The sequence below is a fragment of the Chionomys nivalis genome, chromosome 3, assembly GCF_950005125.1.
Source record: "Chionomys nivalis chromosome 3, mChiNiv1.1, whole genome shotgun sequence".
Taxonomy (NCBI): Eukaryota; Metazoa; Chordata; class Mammalia; order Rodentia; family Cricetidae; genus Chionomys; species Chionomys nivalis.
The window spans coordinates 6,515,245-6,543,155 of NC_080088.1; the positions used below are offsets into that span (position 1 = coordinate 6,515,245).

Genomic DNA, 27,911 nt, shown 5'->3' on the forward strand with positions numbered 1-27,911 from the left:
ACAAAAACTTCTATGATGGTCCCATTCGCTGAATCTGGACACACAAACAAAAACTGTCAGTAGTGGCCTATGACTTACTGCATAACTCATTAATATTCCATACCGATAAGCCATTCTGTGCTGTCAGCTATAACTCAAGCAAAGTTTCCAAGTGGATGCTCAAACAAGGGGTCCAGTTTGACAGAGACCAGTCAGTGCTCTTGGAGCCTCAGACTACCGCCCAAAACTACTTACCAACATCAGGGAACACAGCTCGGCAGTGGAGCTACTGGGCAGCACCGTGACAACATGACAGGGCACTAATCTAGGTGCTGAGACACACTACCCTCGCTATGGTGTGTTCCTGCCCCATGCTGTGGACAACAGGGCACTAATCTAGGTGCTGAGACACACTACCCTCACTATGGTGTGTTCCTGCCCCATGCTGTGGACAACAGGGCACTAATCTAGGTGCTGAGACACACTACCCTCGCTATGGTGTGTTCCTGCCCCATGCTGTGGACAACCGGGCACAGACCTGCGTGCTGAGACACACTACCCTCGCTATGGTGTGCTCCTGCCCCATGCTGTGGACAACCGGGCACAGACCTGCGTGCTGAGACACACTACCTTCGCTATGGTGTGCTCCTGCCCCATGCTGTGGACAACCGGGCACAGACCTGCGTGCTGAGACACACTGCCTTCGCTATGGTGTGTTCCTGCCCCGATGCAGTCTTGTTCTGATCATGAGGAAACATTATGATCCCAAGTTGTGGGGCATTCACAGCACCACAGACCTCAAACACAGGGCTGGGGACAAGGATCTGTCCCAGATCAAGGGAAACAAGAGGCACAAAGCGAAAGGCAGCATCCAACCTCTAAATGACTTCTTGTTAAGGTTGCTAACCAGCAACATCTGAGGTGTCTGGACTAAACACTCACTGTTACTTCCTATACTGCTGCCCTAGCCTTAAGATGTGCCCAAGAATTCTAAAGGGAGTAATGTGGGCAAACGTCTCTCTCGGGAAGATGAAGATATATCTGCAAAACAAACATGGCAGCGCGACTCTGGTCAACCGGGGTGAAGACAATTCCTACATGCCCTTGTCTTAGGGCAACTTCCCTGTAACCTGAAGTGACTCTGAAACCATTAGGAAAAACCCACGAACGTTCTTATTTATCCCATGTTTTACATATAAGTACCACTGGGTCGGTGCTGACACACGACAGCTAAAGTGGTACCAATACTAACATGTGGGCATTCGGAAAGCACGCAAGAGCCAAGTCGGCAGGGCCAGGGGTGGAGTGAGACACTGAATCTGGGGACAGACATCCACACTGAAAGAGTCACAGAAGGTAAAGTTTTCATTTTATTCAAAGTTTGTACAGAAGTGCTAACATCTCCATAAAATAATTACTACACTTCAGCTACCGGACAAAATACCACAGAAAGAAACGGACTTTGTAAGAAATCTTAAGTTTTCAAATACTTCTGAAGGCTAATGCAGCAGCTGGCAAAATAACACGAGTACACAAGGAACAGAGGGCTTGCAGTCAGCAACGCAGACTGACGGCTCTTTAGCAGATTGGCTTAAACAACAGTAACACAACACAGTAAACCAAGATCATACAATCTACAATTGTAAAATTCACTTGTACACAGTATAGGCAAGTTAGAACTGTCACAAGTAGCTAACAGCTTTAAATTTACAGTTTAACGGTTTTCTTTTCAAGATGGAAGAAAATTCTGATTTCTCTGAAACTAAAGCCTTACACAATGAAACGGACCTTATTAGTCAAACTTGAAAACAAAAGAGGCTGAGGACAACAGAGAGTAAACTGGAAATAATTAAAAGCTAACCAATAACAAATTAATGTTCACAAATCCCATCATAGCCATATTTGGTCTACAATACCAGATGAAATGATCCACATACATAATACACGGCCCAGTGTACTGACAGGTCTGAGCCCGGAGTGTGGACAAAGCTTCCAGGCAGTACACGGGAAAACATTTCTCAAAGCAGATATTTTTTAAAATGCATTAATACTTACATATCAAAATTCTTTAGATAAAAGCAGCAGTGTTCCGCTGGCATTTGGCTTAGAAATAAAGGAATGAACGAAGCAATTTCACAGAATATGACTAGAAAAAGAATTGCTCTTCTTGAAGAAGACTACTAACTTTTGCACAGCAACTATTTTTGAAACCCATTTTGTCAAAAAAGAAAAGCGAAGCGGAAAAGCCGACCAGTTCATATGGTGATTACCAACAGGTCCAGACAAAGAGCGGCGTCCACACAGGGACAGACAAGCCCCTGCTGGGTCTCAACTTGGCAGGTGCTCACAGGCTGAAGCAAGAATGGCGAGGGTAGCAGAGGAACAGCTCCATACCGTCCTCAGACACTAATGCAGTATGCCGCTATTTAAAATAATAATAACAATAATAAAGCTTTTACATCTTAATAACCCCACAGAGCAGTCCATGAGCAAAAGACTTGGTGATCTGTTTGCCACTCAACAGTCTGAGTTCTCACAGTGAAATCAGGAAATTATACATATTTACACCATGACTACTTTTCTTTCCATGAAATTATAAATGAAAATCATTTGTGTCAAAGAGATTTTAAAAAGCATTTCAAAAAGTTGTATTAAACTCTCTTAAAGGTACAGAATACAGAGGTCAAAAGTTAACTGCTCTACATCGTCACATATTGCTAGTCAAGGACATTCCTCACAGCCTCTCCCTCGGCCCCCACCCCCACCCGCACCCGCACCCTCCCTGCACCTCCAGGTTACCTGTTGTGAAATGCCGCTGTAGGTGCACACGGGAGAAACCCCACCATCCCAGTTCATGGGAACTCTCCTAAGATGGACCACATTAGTCTGTCATCTACAGTCTTTGTTATACGGTTTCCCTAGGAAGAAAAATACCCAAACAGAGGAGGCACTCTCTTTCCTCTGAGAGCTCTATCTGAAGATGTAGCCATAACTTAGACGGTTCATTTTCATTCTTGGTAACCATGGGACTATCTGGAGGTAAAGCAAACCAGGGGAAAGGGCAATGCTGAGTGGGAGGAAATACATCTTTATTTCTGCATGCACACCCACAGCTTTCCACTCATCTAGTCTTGAGGAGCTAACAGAACACATTAAAAAATTCTCAGTACTATTAGGAAAAGCAGTGTCATAGAGTCTATCCAGAAATAGTTTGATGTTAGGAACACAGAGATCCAACTCTCTACGAAAAAGTACAGCTAAGCACATAAAGAACACAAAGCTAACGCCACCTCATGCAAACCTATGCAAGATCAATATAGTATCTGCACTACCGAGCGTGAATTTTTCATGGTTTGTAGAGCACTGTTGAAAACTAGTAACACTTCTAGACAACATTTTAGCATTCCAATGACTATGACTTACAAAGCTGTCACCTGCCTGCCCCCCAGAAATCCCACTGTCCCAGCTGAGTTTCAGACTGTGGGTCTGTGTCCACAGATCTCATTTCCCTCAACTCCCCAGATATAAGCAGCTGAGCTCTCCCCATCAGAGCAGCACAAGCAGGGAGAACACAGACTCATCTCTCGGGACCAGCTAGCTGGACAGCAGTCTCCCTGTCTAGCCTTTCGGTACTGTGGTTGTCCTGACAACCCTGGGGCACAGCTTGGTGGGCTTATGACTTGCACTTGTGGGTTAGTGAGAATGCTATTAGGTTTGTGCTTTTTACAAGTGGAGACACACACATGAACAGTGTTGTGCTTTCTATGGACCTTTAGCCTCTCCTTACACATGGAAATATTGAGTGCTCAGATGTCCTTAACAAACTATACAGGGACATTCTAAAAATATACTCAGAATCAGAATGTAACTTTAAAGTTTTAATTATAGATGTAAAAGCAAATTAAGATGAATAAATAACATTAAGCTACAATATATATATATATATATACTTAAAACTGCCTTGATTCTGTGAACCAAAAACTACATGTAAAAGCGTGTAAATGTGTACTTTCTACTAGCTTTCTTCACTAGCTACAATGAAAGCTAAAAGCACAGGAAGCTTATGGCTAAGAAAGGGACAGGAGCGAACTAGCAGATCAACACTGGCAAGCAGAAGGTTACCTACAACCTAAACACAAACCTCAAATTTTGATTATACTGTGGAAAACCTTGTACACTAGCAACTGCCATTCCAAGATTTCAGTATGCCCCATGTGTTTCCAATTACACACACAGACATGCACATACGAGATACTAATGACATTCTGCTTTCACACTAATAAACTGAACATTAAATTTGTGTGTGTATTATTTACATATAAATTTATAAAGCCAGCAGCCCTAGGAAAACAGGGCAAATGCATCTAATTATGCTGTGGGTATATACTGTCAAGTTGTGCTGTCCAGAAATCCCTAGCAGTCTTCAGACATACGCTACCTGGGGGTGAGGGGTGAGGGGCAAGGGCAGGAGGGCAGCATGCCAGACAGAACTCCTCGGCCTTCCTGGGCACACTTAGAGGAATCAGGCCATCCACAGAGCCTGCAGATACATGCTCCTCCAAAGAGTAAAGTGCATGAGATGAGTAATGACACACACTACGTCTTTTCCTTCGTTTCTCAGCAAAGGCTACAGGGCAACAGCCACTGGCTGCTAGGGAGATGGGTGGCTCACACGCAAACTGAACCTTGCCTGCTATAAAGGAGTGTAGACAGAAGCATAAATGGCATCGATTTCACAACATTGTTAAAAGATCAGTCAGTAGTGAGAGTCGTCATTTCTGCACCAGCCTCGGACATAACAGCCCACGTGTTTCTCTCTGTACCAGCTCATTTCCAACTTTACCACCTTAATGGCAAAACCCAGGCTTTCTGCATCGCTTGGCCCCATCATCTCAAGGGCTCCTGTGAGAACTCATTACTGTTTCCTGACTTTAGAAACACTGAAGCGCTGGAGTTTTCATCTCTTCTTAGAGACTGTGCACCAACAGGCCGTGCAGCCACACGGTTTAACAGGAATGCGCGGTCTCGTGCACACCTAGGGAAATGGTGACACCTATGTGGTCTCCTTCTAATCATACCTCTCATGAAGCTGTGATATGAGGGGATGAGGCGATCTTAGTACTATAGTACCAGTCAGACGAGAAGATGCAAGACCTAATCTCTCAATGGGTTAACGACAAGGCTGGTTTATATGAAGACTCATCCATAGATTACACTAAATGACATTCAAAGAGATGAGGAGATCATGCGCTTGCGACAGAGAAAGAGTCCCAGTATAGGAATTTAAGGATTCAGAACCACCCCAGACAAGGCTTTTAACCCCATGCTCAGAGAACCAATTAACTCAGAGATCCATTCTTAAATGGGAGTTTCACAAAGTGAAGGGTCTCTGCTAATCTCTTATGGTGACATCTCTAAGAGGTAAGGACACACAGCCCTGGTAAGCCTCCCTGTGTGTGCAAGATAATGATGGATCCTTGGAGCCAGTGGAAAGGAAGCCCTGGAAATGAGACCCACTGGATCTGAGCCAAGGACAGGAGTTATTACTTGATGCTCCTCTAAAAACAAAAGCAATCACTTCCTAGAAAGAACAGCTGGAGGATAGATCGGCAGGACACAGTCTTCAGAAATGAAAGAGACCTGAAGTCCCACAGCCGAGTCAACAATCACTCTCCAGGCCGCTGTCAGAAGCCCTATGCTCTAGACCCAGACACAAACTGCCTGGGAAGACAAAACATGGAGAAGTTGAGCCCACACACCAAGGATAACTATTTCTCACCTGAGTTTGTAGACCAACAGCCCCACCTACGTTTTTACTTTTAGCCACATTTTAGTCAGTGTGAATCTTGTTCAGTTCAGAACCTTAGCTTGCACAAGCACAGAAATGCATGTGTAAATGTCTGAACAGATCCACGCCATCTTTTAGGACTCATATATCCATGGGAAGAATGGACACTTTGCTAGCCTGAAATAACCATCTATCATTCCAAGGTCATTCCAACAACCTATAGACTGAAGCCTGATCTCCTGGAATGAAGCTGCCTTCCCCAGTTCACACCCTTCCACGTGGGAGGCAGTAAGGAAGACAAGCTATAGGAACTTCAGAGTCAGTACAGCGATGCTCACACTGGTAAGAATGAACACCTCATGGATATGTTAAGTCATTTTTTATTTATAGATATAGAACTCTAAACCTGACCCACTGCTATTTACACAGACACATGATATATTGTATGTATCTTACTATAAGACAACAAAAAGAGGTAAGAAGATCTAACATTCCAAATTATTAGGACTCAACACTAAATAAAGGGGAAAAATTCACATGAACACCTATTCTCTTACGATGTAAATATGTGGATTGGTAAGGCCACTCAGCCAACATGTTAATTCTTGCCAAGTGCAGAAGGATGTGTTCAAAGGAAATACTAACTCCTACAACTTGATACAAATTCAGGCAACCCAAGATCCTATGAATGTTTTTCATAGCCTAAAAGGTTATCTCAAATGGAAAATTCTTTAAGAGAAGACTGTCACAACCACGAACAAACCATTCATTCAGATACATGTGGGCAAACTCTGAATCCAGATCTGGAGAACTGCTTTCTCATCTTTGCACGAGGTCCCGTGACCTTGGACGCGTCACAGCCTCGACATCCACTCAAGACAAGGAAGCCCTATCTACTTGGTCCCTCAGTTATAAACCTCACAATAGAAATTGAGAGAAAAATTGTACAAGGCACTCTAAGTTCTTCCGAAATACATGCTATTCGTACATGAATCACCTTTTCCACCTGCAGGCTCAGTCCATCAGAAACCCTCCTGAAGACAGGAGGACTGCATGGACCCAATGAGCCCCAAAGTCAGTGTTGGGCTCAAGTCCATCATCTGCAAACAAATTGATGCATTACCAAAAAAAAAAAAAAATTATCAGGATTGAGCTTTGATTCAAAATCTACAAAATGATCTATAAAAGTAATAATTGTCCTTGAGTACAAGGCTTAATAAATTTGTTATATAATTCAAAAAGTTATTAGCTTAAAGAAAGTAGGTATATAGTTAGTGTTCTCCATCTCTCATGGAGAACAGGCAGTGTTGAAGACACAGGACTACAGACATCCTTAAGAGTTCTTCTCTAACTCCTTCTGGGCCATCCTCACTAGGTAGAAACAGCTATAACAAAGATCCGCTGCCCACGGATGCTGTGACTGGATAAAGGTAGAGGTCTGTACAGAATCCTGTGATGTCCTCCAAAGAGCGCATGACCACGCTGGGCATCCACAGAAACCTTACGCTGATCAACAGCAAGGGTGAGGAGAGTTCTGTGGCGGGTGGCCAGTTTGTAACGACACATGCGTGTGTGCTGACACCCGCAGCACGTCTTCAGGAAAGGCAAAAACCAGGAAAAGAACGTATAGAGAATGCAGTATGAGTCAGGATTTGATTTTCCCTCTAAACACAACATCAGTGTATCACAGCTAGTCAAGGGCCACAACTCAGCACACAAAAGCTGTGCCCACTTCTGTGGCGACACTGAACATTTCTCACAACTGGACCATGGGGAAGGCATCTGGCTGATTAACAAGGAATACTACAAAATAACAAGGAAGCAGCTAGGACACAGGCAGAAGATGATTCAGCATCCTCTTAGCATTACATTTATCAAGCGCTGCATGGTAGTTAATTCTCAAACTATATTTTAAAACACCTTATCTCATCAATAAATGTGGGGATCATCAGCAATAATTACTTCCCCCCTGATTAAAAAATATATATATACAGACTTGGTAGTCATTCCGTATGGTTCAGGTTAAGAAAGAAGAACAGAGGGAGGGAACTGAAACAAAGTCTGCCCAAGCCACTACCATTCCACACACAAGGGGTACAAAAACACCTCCAGGAAAACATTCTTCCTTTCTTTTGGCAAGCAGAATCCATGGACTCATGCTAACAAAACCAGCCAGGCAAACAAAGTTGTCCTGAAGTGATCACTATACAACACATTAGACTTTCGGGACATAACTAATCATACATCTCTATGAATTCAATTTTTTAATCATAGCAGGGATTAGAGACAAAAGCCTTATAAATGAGCAGATAGATCTACTTCAGCACAAGGTCTATGAGACTTGGCAATGCAGACAAGACACTTTATCATGGTACTTTAACACAGTTCTGCTCTAAGTGACCTGTGAAAAGCATTGGGCTTTCCTCACTTTGGTATGGAAAATTCTAAAACCACATTTTCTTTTTTTGCACAATTCATTCTGTCTTGTTTCATTTAAGTTGAAGATTTATTTCATCCATCTCTAGGAAAATAGTCCTGCAAATAGATGATTTTCTGCTAAGTAAAATTTGGCTAAAACCTTCAGCGTAAACAATGCCTGAGAGATGCAACAGTTACATTTTTGTTTTCAAAGACCAGTATTTTCTTAAGTGCCTCACCATGTTCTTAAGTTCATAAGGAGAAATAAACAAACATGAAAATTCCAAGCGAACACACAGCAAAAAGTCCAATATTTAACACGACTTTTACTTGCGGAGACTCTTCTAACATCTGTGAGCAAACGGCCTCCTCATCCATCAAGTCTCTGAGACTTCTCTTGCTAAGGCTTTTACTCTTAAAGCCACAAAACCAGTCTATGAACTTCCAATACCGGCTTCGGCTTTCTGTTTCCTTCTCTCTCTCTTTCTCACCCATGAGAGCTGCTTGCCCATTGGAATAAGCATCTACTGGTGTTTCTGCCTCTGAATGACCCATGGAAGCTACTGGATTGCCCTCTTCTCTGCATGTCACCAACAGATTAACATCTTCTGGCTGAAGTTCCTTAATGCTGTCTTCAGACTTCCCATTGGGAATGACATGGTTGATAGCTTCACTATTGTCATTACTCCGTAGAAAGCTCTTCTCTTGCATTTTGTATGGCTCATCTTTCTGACAGCAGCTCTCCTTTGTTACCAGGGTCTTCTTTGACCAAAAGGTGGTGGTACGAATCTGGTCCTTGGTGGGAGGCGGCGTGAGAAGACTCACAATTACAGTTATAAGTCCTGTGATCCAAAACAATGCTGTAGCCACATACATATAATGGATGTCTTTGATGAAGCCTGGCCTGTTATCAGGCTGGTCACATTCAGGAGCACGGTAGGTAAAAGCCAGTATCAAACGGACAGTTCCCAGAACAAAGCCTGCCATTCCACCATAGAAAGCCCCTTGTTCGTTGCAACGTTTCCAGAAAATTGCCAGAAGGAAGAGGGCTGCCACTGGAGGGGTCAGATAATCTGCTACCTCCTGGATATAAAGGTACATCTGGCCTCCTTGCATCTCCACAATAATTGGCACCCATGCTATGCTGATGACAACCATAAAAGCCACAAATATCCTGCCCACTATCATTAGTTCCCGGGAGCTCGCGCTCTTGCGGATAAGCTTGTACACATCGAGGGTGAATATGGTACTGGCACTGTTAAAGATGGAGTCCAAGTCGCTCATCAGAGCCGCAATCATCACTGCCATCATCAAGCCCCGAAGGCCCACAGGAACCAACTTCATCACCAAGCGTGGGTAGGCAATATTGGAGCACCCAGCTCTGCTTCCACACACTTGCATGCAGTGTTCTGGGTTGATGCAAGCTATGTCATCAACAAACAGTATCCTAGAAATCATTCCTGGGACAACTATGATAAACATTGGTAGAAGCTTCAAGAAGCCAGCCATTAGAGTAGAGCCTTTGGCATGAGCAATGTTTTTGGCTGCTAGAACCCTCTGCACAATGACTTGGTCAGCACACCAGTACCATACCGAGGCTGGGGTCTGCCCAAGAATGAATCCAGGCCATGGAACATCTTCATCTGTTGGATCTCGCAGCATTTTTAGGGCATCCTCCTTAGGGTGGACGTTACATGAATTTGTGTTGGAAAGGTTGTGTGTCAACAAAATGGAAGCAACATTGGGCGAGGCCAACATGTACCTTCTCTTAACTTCCTCAAACCCTCCGATCTTCATCATGCTGATAACCATAAGTGTGAGTGCCCCAATAATCATGAGCAGAGCCTGTAGGGTGTCTGTGTAGATCACTGCAACAAGGCCTCCGGTGACAGTCAGCAGAGCGGTCATGCCAATGAGCAGGATGACAGACACATAAAGGTTCCAACCCAAGGACTCCTGGATAAAGAGGGCACCTGAATACAGATCCACTGAGAGCTTGGTGAAGATATACAGAAGGAGAGACAAGGCCGCAAAATAGACCTGAATCCTATGGCCACCGAATCTCTTGGACAAGTATTCAGGCATAGTGTATACCCCTGACCGGATGTAAATAGGGATGAAAACCCATCCCAGAAGTTGCAAGAGCAGTAAGGCATTGAATTCCCATGCGCCTACTGCAAATCCACTCGCTGCTCCAGATCCTGCCAGCCCAATGAAGTGCTCACTCCCAATATTGCTCACAAACAGAGAGGCACCAATTGCCACCCAGGTCATAGAGCGCCCGGCCAGGAAGTATCCACTCACAGTGCTTCTATTAGATTTCCACATGGCAAAAAAACCAATGCACATGACCAGGACAAAATACAGGGCCACTATGGCAATGTCTGCCGTCTCCAGCACAGCCCTCATTCTGGTAACTTGTGAATAAAATGTCCGAATGAAAGAAGTGTCCAACTTCTTATTTACTTATTAGTAACCCAGCCAAGTCTGTAAAGCACACGTGAACGGGACTACACAGAGCAACACAGCAGTTCAAAGTCTTTGTCCTTTGTTTGCTGTCTTGATGGTGGTGGTTGTAGTAAGCTTGGAAGGAGACAGTTTTAAATTTCCTCCGCTTCTCAATTGGGATTGAGAATTTAGCTCGCACTCTTAGTCCACAAGACCATCAGCATTTACTCAGGTGCTGGAGGAGAAACTCTGAGCTGCAGCTAAGTCTAGTGGAGCCTACTGTACCAACCCTGCAAGGCAGCAAAGACAAAAGACAAAGAGTGAATTAGAGGAGGGGCGCATCAAGCGGTGAGGAAACTTTCAATCGAGCAAACATGGCGCAACATTTGTTATAAAAAAACACTTTTACAATACACTTTAATAACTGCAGCAAAGCACAAACTATTGTCACAGAGGAGAGTGATGGCAGCCGTCATTCTGAGCTAAAAACAAAAGGACCATCAGTCGCCTCAGGTCTCAAGGAGCCACTGCCCACCATGTCTCAAAACTGTTGCTTGTCTTGCTATAGACACCTTGTCTTGCAGTTGCACCTCAAAACAAGAATCAAGACGTTAAAGTGCCCAAGGGAGAAAGCGAACACTAGATTCCCTTAACAAAGCAAAACAGATCTTCAAATTCTTGCAGTGATGGGGAGAGGAGCTAACATTATGGCCAGCTTTGTCCTATGCAATAGCAGGTACCTGAGACGGTAAAAGTCCCTCTGTAAATGTACAGTCACAGGGAACCTAGGATAATACACAGCTGATGAGAAAAAGGAACCCTACACAAACAGCACACAGCTTCCCGGACTCCAGCTGCCTTTGTGTGCACTCTGCTAGGGAGAAAAGAACCCTTCAGCAGGAAAATTTCCTTCTTTCCCTTCCTTCTGCAGGCAATAATCCCCCCCCCCCAAAAGAAAACGTAAGAAGACAAAAGCATTTCACTCAAGGTTTGATTTTATAGAATATTTTCAGTACTGTAATATGTCTAATTCTTTTTTCCTGTGTGAAAAGCAAAGGGAGATTTTTCTGGAAGGATGAATAATTTGATTTCTGTTTTCCAAACCCAAACAAAACAGTTAACCATTAAATCATCTTCAATAAATCCATCTGACATTTTTCAGCTCTGAATTAAGATTATTCTGTAAAACACACATTTAAAAGTGACTAAAATCAAATGGATAAATCTGATTCTCCTCTTACTAAAGAAATCATCAGTCTTCAGTTAATTATAAAAGAAGCTGACAGATCAATAACATTGTTATTATTCAAAATAATACTGCCACATATTAGCGTCTAAGTGCTTCTGCTTATCAGTGAGGAAACTTCAAAATAAGTGATTTTCCATGCTTTAAAAAACTGCTGTTTCTGATAAATCTAGGCATTTTCTTTAAACAAACAAACAAACAAAAAAACAGTAAACTTAGAAGCCATGGAGCCATAAATAAAAATAAGGCCAGTTTTCTCAAAACTGCTTGAACTAAAGCTGCAGTGTTAAAAACTTGATGACTCTCAGAAGGAAAGTCAGCGAGTCATTCCCTAAACAGATCCCACTACACTCCAGCAGGCTGAACCCATACTGTTCCTTAGAGAATGTCGGTCCTATTATTTCCAGCTCTCTTCTAAGTCAAAACACACAATAATTACACCTAACATAAAAAATGAAAATAAAACCACATTAAAATCCTATCTACCTCCTGAAAATCATATCAGTAACAAGATACTGCCAAAAGCAAATCAAAACAACAAAAAACTCAAGTACAAATTTCCATCATTACTTCATACCCACCAAATCCTGAAGCTGACCATATTTTATGACTGCTTTCCTAATCCTCCCCCCCACAAAAAAAACCCTCCAAAATTTCAGTAAGCTCTATAAATGTTTCAGTCAATGGCAGTGGGAAGAGGCTGGTCATGAGGTCCTGCCTTCAATGGAGACTCTCCGCCAGCCCAAGCAAGATCAAGCGTACTGCAGTCACACTCGTCCACCTACACAGGAGGAAGAGCCTTGCTGGTTCAGGATCTTCAGATAAAGTCTTCTTGGTGGAAGCTTAGCATGTTTTCAGAGCCTTTGTCTATAGGGGGGAGGGTTCAGCTTCTGACCCCTGCTGAGGTAGCAGCTTCTGTGCTCAAGAGTCAAAGTAGACATGTCCTGTCCACCACTAGAAATCAATCTAGGACCAGTGTGGTGTTAAATGTGACTCACAGCATCAACTAAGCCGTCTTCTGCTTCCAGAGGTGGCTCACCTGGCTCAAAGTCCCATACAAAGCCTGAGTCCTCATTCCTTAGACATGCCTTCATAGCAAATAGCAGATTGGCCAAATTTGAGCTCAGAGCTGTCCAAGGCTGGGCATGATGACACACACCTGTAATCCCAGCACTCAGGACACTGAGGCAAAGGACCGCTTCAGTCCCAGGTCAGCCTCGGCTACTGTGAGACTGTCTCAAGAACCAGAGAGTGTGTTTAACTGTCGTCCCTCTTCATGTCCTTCCAGAGCCACTGCTCAGGGGCCTCACCAGGCCCTGCACTGGCCTGCAGGATGTTTTTAGTTTTTCAACTTAAAATGCATACAGGGATTGATGCTTCCTACAGAACAGAAGGAAAATAATCACAACAGGTCCATTCAGACTGCAGAAAGGTATGAATGTCACGGTAGAATGAGAATGAGCTCCACATGTCTGTCACAGTTATCAGAGCCTGGATTCCAGCCTTCCTGCAGGAGACAGAGTTCACGCTTCTTTAAGGGGAGAGGGAATCCCAACAGAATACACGTGAGTTTTGTATATTTCCATGTTTAAAGAGTGAACATTTCTTCACCAGTAGCACCATGAACAACAACAGGCCCAGAGTTCCTTTATTTTAGAAAGAATACACATGGAAACACCTCCAGCTAACACACAACTTCTTAGACTGTGTTCTGTATCTGTAAGCTTTCTTTCACAATTAACATGTTTCCTTGACATGACATTTTTTGAAAAAGAAAAACAATGATTCCCACAACTAGAGTATTTAGAGCACAGAAATGGTCCCCAGGAAAGAGGAACTAACTCAGGCTAACATCAAACACAGAGGGGTTTTGAAATAGGACTTTCCCCACTAAAATCACTGGTAATGTGTGACCTTGTTTCACACTAAATCAGAATGCAGATGCGATGGTCATGCACTTAAATGCATTAAAGCAGAAAGAGAAGGGAAATGCACATGGCACCACATCTGGCCAACTAGAGAGAAGACATGAGCCCCAACTGAGATCAACTCATAAGTCTTCCACTGACGAACATAGAACTAGTCAGACAACCAAATCTCATTTCTACAGTCTAGGGGGAGCATTTTATTTATCTGCCAAACCAGGGAATGATTCTGCACCAATCTATAATCCAGGATGCAGATCTCTAAAAGAGTCACCTGACACAGAATCCCAACAGGGAACAAGGAAAAGAGTCATGGAGCTCAGTGGGGACTCCTGTCACAACTCAAGTTAGATGTGAGCTAACAAAGCACAGACCCGCAGTTCTCAACCTATCAGTGGTGATCTTTGGAGGGGTTGAATGACCCTTTCACGGGGGGTCATATATGAGATATCCTGCATGCCAGATATTTACATTACAATTCATAACAGTAGCAAAATTACAGTTATGAAGCAGCAACAAGAATAATTTTATGGCTGGGGGTCACCACAACATGAGGAACTGTATCAAAGGGCTGCAGCATTAGGAAGATTGAGAACCACTGACATAGATTTTGTTGACCCTAGAAGTAAGCAACTGCACTGTTCTTACCTTGGACTAAATTCACAAACACTGCACAGGACCTCAGCACTGTCCCTGGGAGGCCTGGCTAGTTAAACCCGTACAATGACAGAAGTGAGAAGTACCATTACCACCTAGGGTCATACAAGAACTCTGAAGGTCTCCTGTAGCACAGAACTGTCACACCCAAAGCTCCCTTTGTCTCCATCACAAAGCAACAAACAAGTTAAGCCCAGATGGCATGCATCAGGGGAGGGTGTGTGGGTGGAGGTGAGCAGGACAAAGATGCAGGCACTGCACACAGCAAGCAGGAAACAGTGGCTCTCTGAAGAGCAGGCTGCAAAATCTCCATTCTGATTGCAACAGTATGGCCCTGTGAATATGCAGCCCCTGCTTCACTAGGGGCATAACAAAGATGGAGAACGTTCCCAACACTGCGCACTACCACAGGCTGGTGGCTTGGCTCAATTTATTCTCTCCAACCTGAATGGACAGGGAATGATGACACCGGCCTTTTCAAATTTAACTGTCAAGTGTGTGCAAGGGAGGTTAGGGTCTTCACAAATGTGATTCACATGTAAAATCAAAGGACAAAAGTAAACAATGTATTGAACACGTAAATCCACTCGCAGATGTCTTAACGCGGTTCCCAGCCATCCACCAACTGTCAGTTCAACACATGCATTACATCACTCATTGGAGGAAAACAGCAGCCCTTCCCTTGACTTCAAGTAAGTGTGTGTAGAACGGCAGGCCAGCCTGCCAGAGCAAGGAAACCCTCTGTTAAATGCGGACTCCAGCAGGTCCCGAGCACTGAACACCCGTGTCTAGAGGCACCAGCAGCTCCAGCCCCAGTCCACAGCGCCTTCACACTGCTACCTCCATTTCAGAACAGCTTCCACACCGCACTGCTGCTTCTGCTGCTTTCTTTGTGTTTGTTCTTCTCTGATGATGGCTCCCACACATTCCCTAAGCTCACGCTATACAAATACAAGCCCAAGCTTCCTGCGGAAGGCAACGTATTACAAAGAACTTTTATTTTCTCCACTCTTCACTATGACAATCATTAGTGTGGGACACTTATCCCTGAGCCTCCCACACGCTAGCTGAATTACACCCCAGATAAAAACGGTTCCTGCATCAGCACCGACCACACAGCACCGTTACAGTTCATGGAGAAGCCCCTCCACACTCACAGACTCAATCACCCCAGTTTTCAGGTAAGAAGACTTAAGAGCTGGGGTGCGGCTAGGGTGCAGCACTTGCCTGGCATGTGCAGGGCTCTGGGGGTTGAGTCCCAGTGATACTAAAGCGAACAAAAACTGAGGAGGGGTCTCTAGGATCACTGAAGGACAGGAACACTGTCTCTGGAGTAGATGTTGTACTCTTCAGGAAGATACACACAGATAGAGCAGAAATATACACACATCAGGAAAAAAGGAAATGATAACCACCCACAGCCACCCTGCACAATAATGCACCTGTGGCAATGAGTCCCTGCTAAGACTCTTGGGGAAGCTGACGGTGAACTTTAAAGTGGATGGCTGCCTACATTCACTGATGCTCAGTCTATCTCTCTCTACAGGACAGTCATCACCAAAACCATGGAAATACTCCCCAAAATGCAAACTCAGCTACTCATTTTGTTTACATTGTTGTTTTGTTTTTGTTTTTCAAGCCAGGGTTTCTCTGTGTAACACTGGGTTTTCTTGGAACTCACTCTGCAGACCAGGCTGGCCTCGAACTCAGAGATCCACCTGCCTCTACCTCCTGAATGCTGGGATTAAAGGCATGTGCCACTATGGCCTGGCTAGGTACTCATATCTCTCCCACCAGCTTCCAGAAAATATTCAAACTCACAAAACACTGTGCAGAGGATGGCTGCTCTCATTAACAGCATGGTGAGGCCAGAGCGAAGGGTAACCTGTAGAACTTGTTTGAATTCAGATTTGAATAAACAATTGTAAAGAGACACCACCATGAAGCTGCAGTAGCTGTTTCTAAAGAGAAACATGACAATAGTGAAGTCCTCCAGCAGCAATTGATTCAAATACAAAAGCCAGTGGATAACGGCTAAGAACAAGATGTCCAGTTCCAAGTCTGTTCTCCATCATCACTTATTAGAAGAGAAAAGGAGCTACCATTCACCATGAAGTAATCTAATGCATGTCACCTTAACCCGACAACTGCCTACTCTCCCCAGCAAAGCACACAGGCACACCCCAACACAAGGCACTGTCACTGACACCTACTAACATATCAAATCTTCCTCTTATCACAGAGAGAACCACAGAAGACCCCGAAATAATGGAGTCTGCAATGCACACTGTCATTCCTGAAAAGGGCTGTAGACTGCCCAAGGAAACCAAACAATAAGAGCACGACCCTTGATTCAACACATTTCAGTATAAACCGAACACTGTAGCGGTTTCAAGTGCAGTGCTTGTACTGCACCGGAGAGGCCGTCACTCCTAACAGCACCATCAAGGTATGCACCACTCAGTGCTGGGTTAAAACAGAGAAAGATGATTTCTAACAATCAGTGATGAATTAAAAACTACGCAACAGGGCTGGAGAGATGGCTCAGTGGTTAAGAGCACTGACTGCTCTTCCAGAGGTTCTGAGTTTAATTCCCAGCAACCACATGGTGGCTCACAGCCATCTATAATGAGACCTGGTAGCCCCTTCTGGCTTGCGGGCACACATGGAAGGAATGCTGTACACATAATAAATAAATATATATATATATATATATATATATATATATATATATATATATATATACACACTACGCAACAGACTATCAAATGGAGTTCTTGTAACAGTCTGAAATTATAAGGACTAAAGGAAATATAAAACACACTCCAGAAAAGGTAATAATAGTAGAGCTACCCTAAGACTGGTGTCGATGGACCTGTCAGAGCTAGTGATGGCACTAATGTACACCCAAACCGTCTCACACCTACAGACTACAGAAACACACCTCAAGGCAACATCAGACAGATTATCAATTTAAGAACTGTGGAGATGGGATGGAGAGATGGCTCAGAGGTTAAGAGCATTGCCTGCTCTTCCAAAGGTCCTGAGTTCAGTTCCCAGCAACCACATGGTGGCTCACAACCATCTGTAATGGGGGTCTGGTGCCCTCTTCTGGCCTGCAGGCATACACACAGACAGAATATTGTATACATAATAAATAAATATTAAAAAAAAAAAAAGAACTGTGGAGATGATGAGGACCCAGCTAAGCCGGAAGCATGCAGGTAGCCCTGGCCAATCCCTGACACCCTAACACGTGAGATGTGAAAGCAGTGGACTCCATCATCACTTATTAGATGCCTTATTAGATCACTTATTGTTATGCCCTGCCATCTCTCCCAAGGAAGGCTTTTCTAAGAAGCTGGATGTAGCAGCATAAGCGGCAGTCACCCTATTTAACAGCATATGCATTAACACAACCTCATCAAGACCTGGTCCCACTGCAGCTAACGGCCTCAGTCCATCTCACTGAGCTTCCATCCTGCCTGAACATCCTAACTGTAGTGGACCTCGGCGCACTCTGGTCTTTCTCCTGACTAGTTTCCTTATAGCATTAGCTAGCATGTCTCCTGCTAGAACACCATCAACACTGAACCTTCATCGCATTAGCCTCTGCATTCCTGAAATACACGCTGGCACCGGCCCCTTCCTCGACACATGGACTGTAACTACAGTGTAGCTACAAGGTGCACTATTTTTTGGATGCAGTCATCAAGGCATGACTCCTCACTTCGGACTACCAGCGTACTAGCCTGGCTAAGCCATGTGACACTGGACACTCCTTTTCTCTGCCTGTGCAGTGTAAATCACACTCATCTTCAAAATGTTGATGAACCCGAAGTGAAGGAAAAACACACAGCATCTGCTTCAGAATCACTAAGACTAGGCAGTACTACGGCTAACACCCACATAGCTTAAAGCAGTAAAACTCAGCCAAGTCAGCGTTATATAGTTCACCTTCACGGGGTGTGTGTGTGTGTGTGTGTGTGTGTACGCGCGCATGAGAGAGAGAGAGAGAGAGAGAGAGAGAGAGAGAGAGAGAGAAGGGGTGGAGAGACAAAGAGTCCGACCTCCTTGGTTCCTGTTCCTGTCCCTAGAGAACCTGTTCCTAGAGCACATAAGCATGGCTTCTTGGCTCACATGATCAGACAGATGTTCCTGTAGACCAGTCTCTAGCTCTCCTAAGCCTGTGCCTCCTCTGAAAAACACTTTAGCTGTGTCCTAATTTTCCCTAAAGGGCAGAGAACTCTTTTTCAAGAAAGAAAACTAAGGGCAGAAAGAGAATAACCGAAGAGCATCTGAAGGGAACCCGAGCCAGCACAGCAGGAGCACAGGCTGTGACGGGGCGCAGCGGGGCTTTCCGCTCCTATGTCAGCAGCTAAGACAAGAGAAGGGCCAAAAGTTAGAGAACATTTCAGAACTGCTTTCCTGTGGATGACAGAAGACACAACATCTTGGAAACTCTAGAAAAAACTTCCAATGATTTCATCCTAATCAGATAAAATTTAACAACAACAACAACAACAAAGATATTAGGAGAAATTCTCAAGTTTTCTTCGCTCTTTTTCTCATACCGACTAAATCTGAAAGAAAAAAACAACTTTTTATGTGTATAAAATGGAATCTTGTGAGACCAGAAGTGCCCCAAGGCCTCAGGCTTGGACTGCCCCCATCAGAACCCGGATGACTTACGGTTGTGGGACCACAAACTCCATACAGGTGCTTTCTCGAGAGAGCTAACAAAACAGAAGGCAGGCAGTGCACCAGCCAAAGAGACACAACAACCTATACTGACCGCTTACTTAACAAGGTCTAGTAATTTAAAGGGCAAACAGAAGCAGAATTTGTCTGTCAGGCAAACAGCCCACGGTTAGCTTCTCACTTGCCGTCTGCCTGAAACTCACCTTAAAACGGAACCAAAATCCCAGTACCCGGTGGATGTTTCATATCTGCAATGTATATATCAGAGATAAAACCATCTCTGTACTTCTCTGCGGTTCACTGCACAGTACTGCAGAGAACCTATTCCCAGCCACTGACCACGCTTGGCTCTGTACTCATCACGAGGACAACGTCCTCACGCTCCCAGCCACTGACCACGCTCGGCTCTGCACTCCTCCTCAGGGGACGAGGTCCTCACGCTCCCAGCCACTGACCACGCTCGGCTCTGCATCTCCTCCTCAGGGGACAAGGTCCTCACGCTCCCAGCCACTGACCACGCTCGGCTCTGCACTCCTCCTCATGAGAACAACGTTCTCACTCTCCCAGCCACTGACCATGCTCAGCTCTGCACTCCTCCTCAGGGGACAACGTTCTCACACTGGGCTATACAAACAGTAATCTAGATTCCCAAAGCTGTAGCTGACAAAAATCAAAGAATTTGATGGCCAGAATAGGTGTCAAGAAGAACATTTTTTTTTCAAGTAAAATCTAAACAAAGCCAAAAACAAGAGTTGTTGGTTACGGGGGAAAGCAACCAAGTGCCAGTTCCTGCAGAGTGAGGACTCCAGTAGATACTTCCTTAAGTCTGAGCTTTCAACCGCAATTCCTTCTTATGTTCTCACCCAGGTACCAATCTCTGGGTATCCAAAGAGTAGGTAGAGATACCCTTAGCAGGGATGCTGTAACCACAGAAGAAACCGTTAGGGAAAAGGAGCCAAGCATGTCAACTGAACCATAGGTCAAAAGATATGCTCAAAAACCTGGGCCTCAGGTTTCAAATTTGCAATCTGACGTCAGGTATCTGGAGGAGTAAAGAAGGGACAAAGACAAGAAGAAAAAATTAGTTGTGGTACCAACTTGGTTTCTACTCTGAAGTCTCAAGTCCTCACTGTGTTTGCTAATGCTCTACTCTAGGGTCACAGGTTAACCTACCACCATCCTCCTCGCACCCTGACCCGGTGTCACTCTCCACACAAAGCAACACCGTACAAGCCCCTAAGAAACTAAGAAAATGGGTGCAAATCGAATAGACCTGATGAGCCTGTAACACCAGTCCACGGGAGGCTGAGGCAGGAGCAGGGCCAAGAACCAAGGCCAGCCTGGGCTATGGAAAGAGCTCTAAGCCATCCTGGTTAGCACAGTTGAAACTCTACCTGGAGAGAAGGGGGGGAGGGAGACAAAGGAAAAACAAAAAGAAGAACTAAGTATGTTAAAATAATCCAAGAATCAAAACCGAGCTAAGTGCAGGGCCATTTCTCATGACTCGCGCTGTCAGACCATCCTGTTTCCTGGAACTCAGAAGCCTCTGCTGGACACTTCAGCCTGAATGGTCACATGATCTAGCAACTGAAACTGGGGTGCCACTGTTTCTTAAGAACTGAACATGCTTGGTGTTTGCTGAGTAGTTATTGGTCCTATTGGATCTACTATAAACCAATGACAGACTAACAAGGTGGGCTTTGTCTACATAAATGCTCCTAAAGGCTCAAACCAGCCACTTAAATCCAATATCTAAATCAGAAACTATAAAATGAGAGCTATAACTGATCCAGGCACACCTCAATCAGCCCACAGGGCAACACTTTAAAAATCTGATTTCCTATATAAGCTGGGTTTCTGTAAGGAAGCAAGAGAGAAAAGAGCTGATGCGCCCAGAATCCCAAGTGGAGTGCCAGACTGCAGTGAGCAGCACCAACATCTCTACTCCAGACACTGCCTGAGAAGAGCTGCATCTCAGTCTTGGGTGTCGATACAATAAGCATTGTCAGTTTACCTTACAAAGCATCACCAGTAAACGGAACGACAGACAAGTCCGGGGAGCTCCTCTAGAGGCGTATTGGACACCTACTTCCCACTCCACCTTCAAAGGCCTTCCAAAAAAAGTCACTCTCACCAAGATGAGAAAATGGGGGTCTGAAGTGGTTGAACACCCTAGAAGTGCGAGCTAGGATCTAAAACAAGTTCTACCTACCTTTAAAGCACCTTACAGGTCTTCCCACAGCCAGTTCTTACTGATTCTACCATAGCAACCATATCTTTACTTGGGACCTTCCGCTCCTCCATTCATTTAGAAAACAAAACCCTGGTTTTGCATATATTGAAGCAGAGCTCTTCTCATATCCAGTCACCTCATCTGATCATAAGCCGTCCCCACAGCCCTTCATGCTTTAGTACATGAACTATGTGCATCTGTCAACCTAAGGTGGGACCAGAGCCCTTGGAGAATGGTGCTGATGATCCAGTTCCCCCGCGACAGTCTCTCTGCGCCAGCTGTGCCGCATCTTCAAAGCACATCCAGCTTCATTACGGCAATCTACGCACAGACGCGGACACCACGACACTCTGGGGCACTCCTTCTCCTATAGCCAGGATTCTAGCCACTCACCTTGTATCAAGACATTCCAGAGATCCCAACTTGGATTTCAGAGTCAAGTTTACCTTCATTTGGTCAATTTATATGATAAGCAAATTACTATAAAAAAGGTTTTCTGCCATAAAATCATCTTAGAAGCCAGTGGAACTTCTGGGCAGGAAAGCTCCTCTGACTTGACAGCAAACCTCCTGGCACAGGGGGTCACCATACTATAGTCTCTTAATACTACAGACAGCAATGACCCTGAAAGGCAGCTGGCAAACCGGTTATGCTCACAGCACAGGACCACAGGGACAACACACCTGACCACAGAGAGCTGCAATCTAACACAGGAGGTAAGGTTCATTCACCAATTTGTTGTGCGAGAAAGACGCATGCCATGGGGAGTGCTCACAATGGGAACACTGCTATCTGTCTACACTATTAACAGCGGAAGGAAGGCCTTGATACCTGCTTAAGGTAGCAAGCGAGCTGAAAAGATCTTGGAGGCTTTCATAGAAGCAGCATGGTTTTATGGAAAGGGAAAGCCCTCCTGAAAGAGAGGCAGTGAGATGCATGCACCAAGGAAACAAAAGGCAGCTGCAGATCCAGGGATCCACAGCTCTGCCACTCAGCATCTGGAACGGAGAACACAGGCAGTGAGGACGTTAGGAAAAAGTAGGCTGGAATTATACCAGAGCCCCCATGACGTCACATGGTGACATCTCTGACTTCTGAGAAGAGTGTGCCCTGACTCAGCAAGCATTCACAGTATCAGCTGGTGTGAAAACCAGATATCCAATGCCACACAATGCTATTTCCTTATTAAAATTCATCTCAGGTTTGTAAAGTGTTCCGAGAACAAACACCCTTGCACTCCAACAGTGTATTTACGAGTACTAACTCATCTCCTCAGTGATACATGAAAAGAAGCCACCAAAACTTCAAGAATCCCAGGGTGCTCATCTGAGGCTAGAAGCACATGCGACTGAGACTACAGAAGGGAAGGTTTTGGTCCCAGGCCACAGAACAGAGAAGTTAGAAAGCAACTAGCAGGCGATTCTGGGAACCACAATCCACTAAGTTTGAACCACACTGAGTTTGAAATGCCAAGGTGGTATCTAAGCATCTATGACAAGCAGAGGGAAAGCCAGTTGGGGGCTTGATTCAAAAACCACACATCACCTAAATGATCAAAGGCGTAATTATGTAAATGAGGGAGTATCAAAGAAGAAAAGTCAGAAAACAGCACCACAGAAAGCCAAGAAAACTGATGACAAACTTAACAGGATCATACTTCAATACAAGCTGGCTGACAGACTGTGATATCTGGACTTTTCTCAATCCCATAGACCCATAAACTATAGCTCATTTTTTCAACTAGCAAATGTAAAACCCTTTCTTAGAACACTGCCCATAAAAAGGGTAAGTAGTGGGGGAAACAGTCTGCCAGTCTCTACTTTTACAATAACATAAGGACAAGAGGGACAGATTAATTGTCCAGCAGTTTCTCTTTTATGCAAACTGACAACTTATCAGGCATTTATTTAATTCCTTAAGTTTGATTCTCCTAAACAAAAACAATTACATGTGTTGACAACAAATCTCATCATTTCATAATATGGCCTTCTTAGCTGAAATATTAAAAGGAGGTTCCCTTTTCTCTTGCATATATAAACTCATGAGAATACATAAACAAATTCTACTATAAAACCAGTGACTAGGTCAACTAGGAAACATCTGACCATTAAACCAACTGCCAAAGCCTTTAGCCATATGAATAATCATGACAGACTTCTCTCCTCCACCCTTCCTTCCACTGTCACGTTCAGCCAAACCAGATAAACCAACTAAATCTGAGAAGCACAGCAACAGTACTATATGGAAGGTGTTCTTCACAAACGGTCTCTCACTGTGTGACATTTTAAGGAGATTCTCTAGTGATAAGATTTAGTAGAAAATCTCCAGTGAGCATTAGTGTGAGTGCGGGAGTCCAGTGGGGTAGAAGGTGAGCATCTGACAGGACTGTCAGATATACAAACCATGTCTGACAGGGAAGGACTCCTCACTCACAGCTCAGGGCAGAGGAGGCCTCCTCCTTCTGTCCCCTGTGGCTGCAGAGAACTGGAACCCAAGAACTTAAAACGCCAAATCAAAGCAGAGCACTGCTCACAGAGTGTTTGAAAATGCACAGCTTCTAGCACAGCACCAGGACAGGGTATTAGAGACCCGAGCTAAGCTGATATGGCTGGGCCCAAAGACACAGAAACGACTGACATGCTCACCTGACAGCCGGACACTTCTGCCCCACCTCTGCACCGACCAACAACAGAAACCTGGCCGTGTCCTGATAACAAATGCTGTCAGGCCAGCCAGGCTACAGTGGCCAGGCCGGCCAGCCCACCTGTGAGTTCTGAAAGGCCCCTAGGAGGCTGCCGATCCCAGCATCCCTTCCCAAATATCCTGACTTACTCATAGCTCCGGAACTCCACAAAACTGTGGCCAGGCTGTCTTACCAAAAAGGCCCAGGTGAAAGAAGCTATGAGAACCTCTTCCGCTCCGAACTTAGGAAACCAGTGCCCTCTGCATCTTAAAGAGTTCATTTCTGACAGTCTTCTGTATCTAACGCCACAGGATGCCCGGAACCACAACCTACACACGACTTAAGTGAGTTACTGAAAACAGAATCTGCTTGTCCCTGAAGCTAACATCGGGGAGCATGAACATGATGTCTTCATGAGATAAGTACCTATCTTACCCCCGTGTAGTATGTCTGCTGCTCTTCTGAAGCAGTTCCTTATGCATTCCACGCAGGCCTCCCACTCACTACGCAGGATCCTGTCTCCACTACCCAAGTGTTGTGATGACAGACATGTACCACCGCACCATTCAATCCCTATCTCTAAAAATCTGTATATATAGAAGGAACATAAATGCTATTTTATTGTACATCCATTCATCTAATAAAACTAGTCGTTATTTAAATATGCATATGGTTTAAACTCACCTAACAATTCTTGAGTAATGATGGCATGATTACCAGAAAAGCATTTCCCCAGGGCTGTCACAAATCTACCCCTACTGTGACCCATCTTCTGACCTAACAATGTGTTTCTGAACCATGTGACCGAAAAATATCTACATACCACACAGATTTTTCTTCTAAAAATTGCCTCTTCTACATCCATTCCAGGTTTTGAAAAACATCAACACAGCCCTACAAAGAACTTCGGGACCGGAATGTGTCAGCTGGTGTCCACAACGACTTTCACCTACCTGAAGTAACTACAGAGTGAAGGTGAGCAGCTCTCTTCCCAGACAACACACACACCACAGCTCAGCCCCACCCGAATCCACCGGACCGGTCCTCTGCAGGTGGGGAGCAGAACACCCACTGCCCCATAGGTGATCCTTGTGAACCGCGAAGCTGGGAGCTGCAGCTTGTTCCCTCTGCAGCTACGTCCTTCCAGAAGCTCCAGGAAGCCTGGAGCTCCACAGCAGGTCTCTTCTATGGATACCATCCAAGGCTGTTCTAAACAACTACTTCTCAGATGGCCTGGTCAGCACCTCCAATCACCTGTCACTGTGCTACATTCAGATGGGAGCCACATTTTTACCTTGTTTTTAGGCTACAGAATACGGAAATCACAACTTTTTACTACACTAACATCCAAGCCCAACAATCTTGAAGATGGTGGTCTGCACACAGAAACACACAAACTTGGAAATACAACAAACACAGGGGCTCATAATAATCAGCCCCAACTACGAAGTGAGGTGATGGCCCCAGAATTCGCACAGGCAGCCCACTGAAGAGGCACTGTGGGGTCAGCATGTATCTTCCACTTCGAAAGTGCAGCTGCAGAACAACCTCAAAGGGAAGAGAAATTACAACTGTTCTGTAGCAAAGAAGAAACAAAAGCACAACTCTGGGAGACAAAGGCTGGAAACTAGCCTCTAACTCCCTTTCCTGCTGCCAGGCTTAACCCTCTCGGGTCAAAGAACACAAACTGCTTGGAGGACAGAAGGGAGGGTTCCAGCCTGCAGTTCAGAACTAAGGGTTCAGGGCTCCTGCTGCAGCAGCAACTGCCCAAGGTTGGAACCGTGGCTCCCCAATGCCTGCTCTTACTGTGCGAGCCAGCGTGGCACTGGTATTACATATTAAACAAGCGCTTTCTCCTTTATACCCCCAACATCCTGTTAGAATTCAGCTTTCTAAAACTGAGAACAAACAAAATTATCTAAAACCTGCACATCTTTGTTAGTTGTTTACAAAGTCAGAATAAAAAACCGAGGTTTGTTAGTTTATCTGGGCTAGAGATCTCAACACTGTTGGGTTTAAGAACTGTTGCTGGTGCCTTCTCTATCCCATGGTCCCTCTTACCCAGGGAGTGTCTGAACATCTACTTTCTAAGCAAAGATTTCTGAGCAGGTTATTTTAATAAATTACACACAACTTCTGACCTAGAGCGAAAACACATATCTATATGGTAAAATACATTTAGCTGGCAAGCGCGCTAAGCAAGGGTGTATGCTTTCACTCAAAGGATTACAAAATTACATCTCTACCCTACCTCTTTGAGAGATCCCCTGCTTGTGTCCTTACCCCTGCCTAAGACAAGACGAAAAGGAATTTTGGTGGTCACATTCTTCAGTCTCTGACACCATCTAAAAAGTGTGAAAGGAGGCCGGAAACTATCTCCACCTAATCAGAACGGTCCCTTCTAACACTCTGTACCCACTACCACCCACCCCCGTTATTCCCATCCTCTTAAAGCTGTACAATCCAAAGGGGAAGGAGGGAAGTGAAAGTGTACTACCAAGAGGTGAAACAACACAAAATTCTCCCAGAGCTGGGGAGCAAGGCAGCTTGGGGACACCATGGCATGCTGACTAGCCCTCAGGACCATCAGGTGGCTGGAGTGACCCTTCCCAGGCAACCTTGTGTAAGGCATGCCTAACACTTCTTCATGCTATATGGCAATGAAGTCCTTCAGAGCTGCAGCTCAGGATCCCTGGATTAGCATATGCAAACTGAAGTGACTACTTGAAATTGACCCAAGCCCACATGCCCGGTGCTGAAGAAGGCTGCTTCCAAAGTACAGGCAAGGCACAACGATGCTTTTGTTTTGTTTTAAATTATACCTGCTGGGGAAGGAGAGAGCATAAAAGCACACTACGTTACCGAATTCTCTCAGCAGAATGGGGGTGTCAGCGACGACTGAGGAGAGCCTGACTCAGAACAGAGGACCAGAGGACGAAGATAGCTTGCCTCCGCCGACCCCAGTCCCTCCGCCGCCGACCCCAGTCCGTGACCCGGCTCCTGGTGGCTTATCATCCCTCCAGACCTGAAAGTCCCTACCTCAAGATCAATCAAAAGCTGGGGGTTGAGGGTGGGGGAGAACATGTCTTCGGAAGGCGCAAGCAAGGCCACCGTTGGATGAATGAAAACTGGGCTAAGGGTACCAGGAGCAGGATTTTCGCTGAAGTCAGAAAAAGAGAGGTCAAAAGGATTTTTTTTTCAAGTGTGACAGCGGGGACAAGCGTCTGGGGTACACAGTCGGCACCGACAGGCTTTGGAGGAAGGTTGTATTGATCACTGACGCTGAGGACAGGCAGTAGGGACGAGCGGCCGGCGGGGACCACGAGCAGCTTCTCGACGCGTGGGAGTAGAGCGGGGCCGGCCTCGGCTCTCTCGCGTGTCCTTCCGCGGTCCTTCCACCAGACTCCGGAGGGCCGGGGTCCGAGGCCAGCCTCGGCCCCTGCGTACATGGCACACCCCCCCTCCCGCGACCGCGCACACGCGCGGGCACACCCCCCCTCCCCCGCCTCCCGCGCGCACCCGGCCGCGCCGGGCGCCCGAACCCATGCGCGCCCCCTCTGCGCACCCGGCCTCCCGTGGACCGATCGCGCGAGGGGGCCCGCCCGGTGTGCAGATGGCCGGGGACGCGGGGCTGGGAGGCCTAGAGGCGGCGGGGCGGGCCCGCGCGGGAACCGGTCTGAGGGAAGGTCACTTACCCGCCGCATGGCTTTCAGAATCAAAGCCAACTCGTAGCGGGGCATGGCCCGGGATCGCGGCGCCGAATCGAGGCGAGCCGGGGTGGCGGGACTCCGAGGGCGGGGACGCGGGGCGCAGAGCGGCGAGGGGAACGAGAG

At 45.5% G+C, this 27,911-nt stretch overlaps 2 protein-coding genes across 2 annotated transcripts in view; both read right to left on the reverse strand.

Moving 5' to 3' along the window:
- Positions 1 to 27,905, reverse strand: part of Mrps6 (mitochondrial ribosomal protein S6) — a 51,197-nt gene extending 23,292 nt beyond the window's left edge. Inside the window, exon 1 of the mRNA XM_057763623.1 lies at positions 27,774 to 27,905. Coding sequence (XP_057619606.1) covers positions 27,774 to 27,818 — 45 coding nt within the window. The 5' untranslated portion in view covers positions 27,819 to 27,905. The remainder of the gene's footprint in view (positions 1 to 27,773) is intronic.
- Slc5a3 (solute carrier family 5 member 3) lies at positions 1,344 to 27,911 on the reverse strand. The gene is made up of 2 exons (XM_057763622.1): positions 27,774 to 27,911; positions 1,344 to 10,923 (listed from the first exon to the last, which is right to left on the reverse strand). The coding sequence occupies exon 2, from the start codon at positions 10,592 to 10,594 to the stop codon at positions 8,438 to 8,440; it is 2,157 nt and encodes a 718-aa protein (XP_057619605.1). The 5' UTR covers positions 10,595 to 10,923; positions 27,774 to 27,911; the 3' UTR covers positions 1,344 to 8,437.

Excerpts from the sequence above, each read along its gene's own strand:
- Slc5a3 (XM_057763622.1), bottom strand. The coding sequence starts at position 10,594 with ATGAGGGCTGTGCTGGAGACGGCAGACATTGCCATAGTGGCCCTGTAT.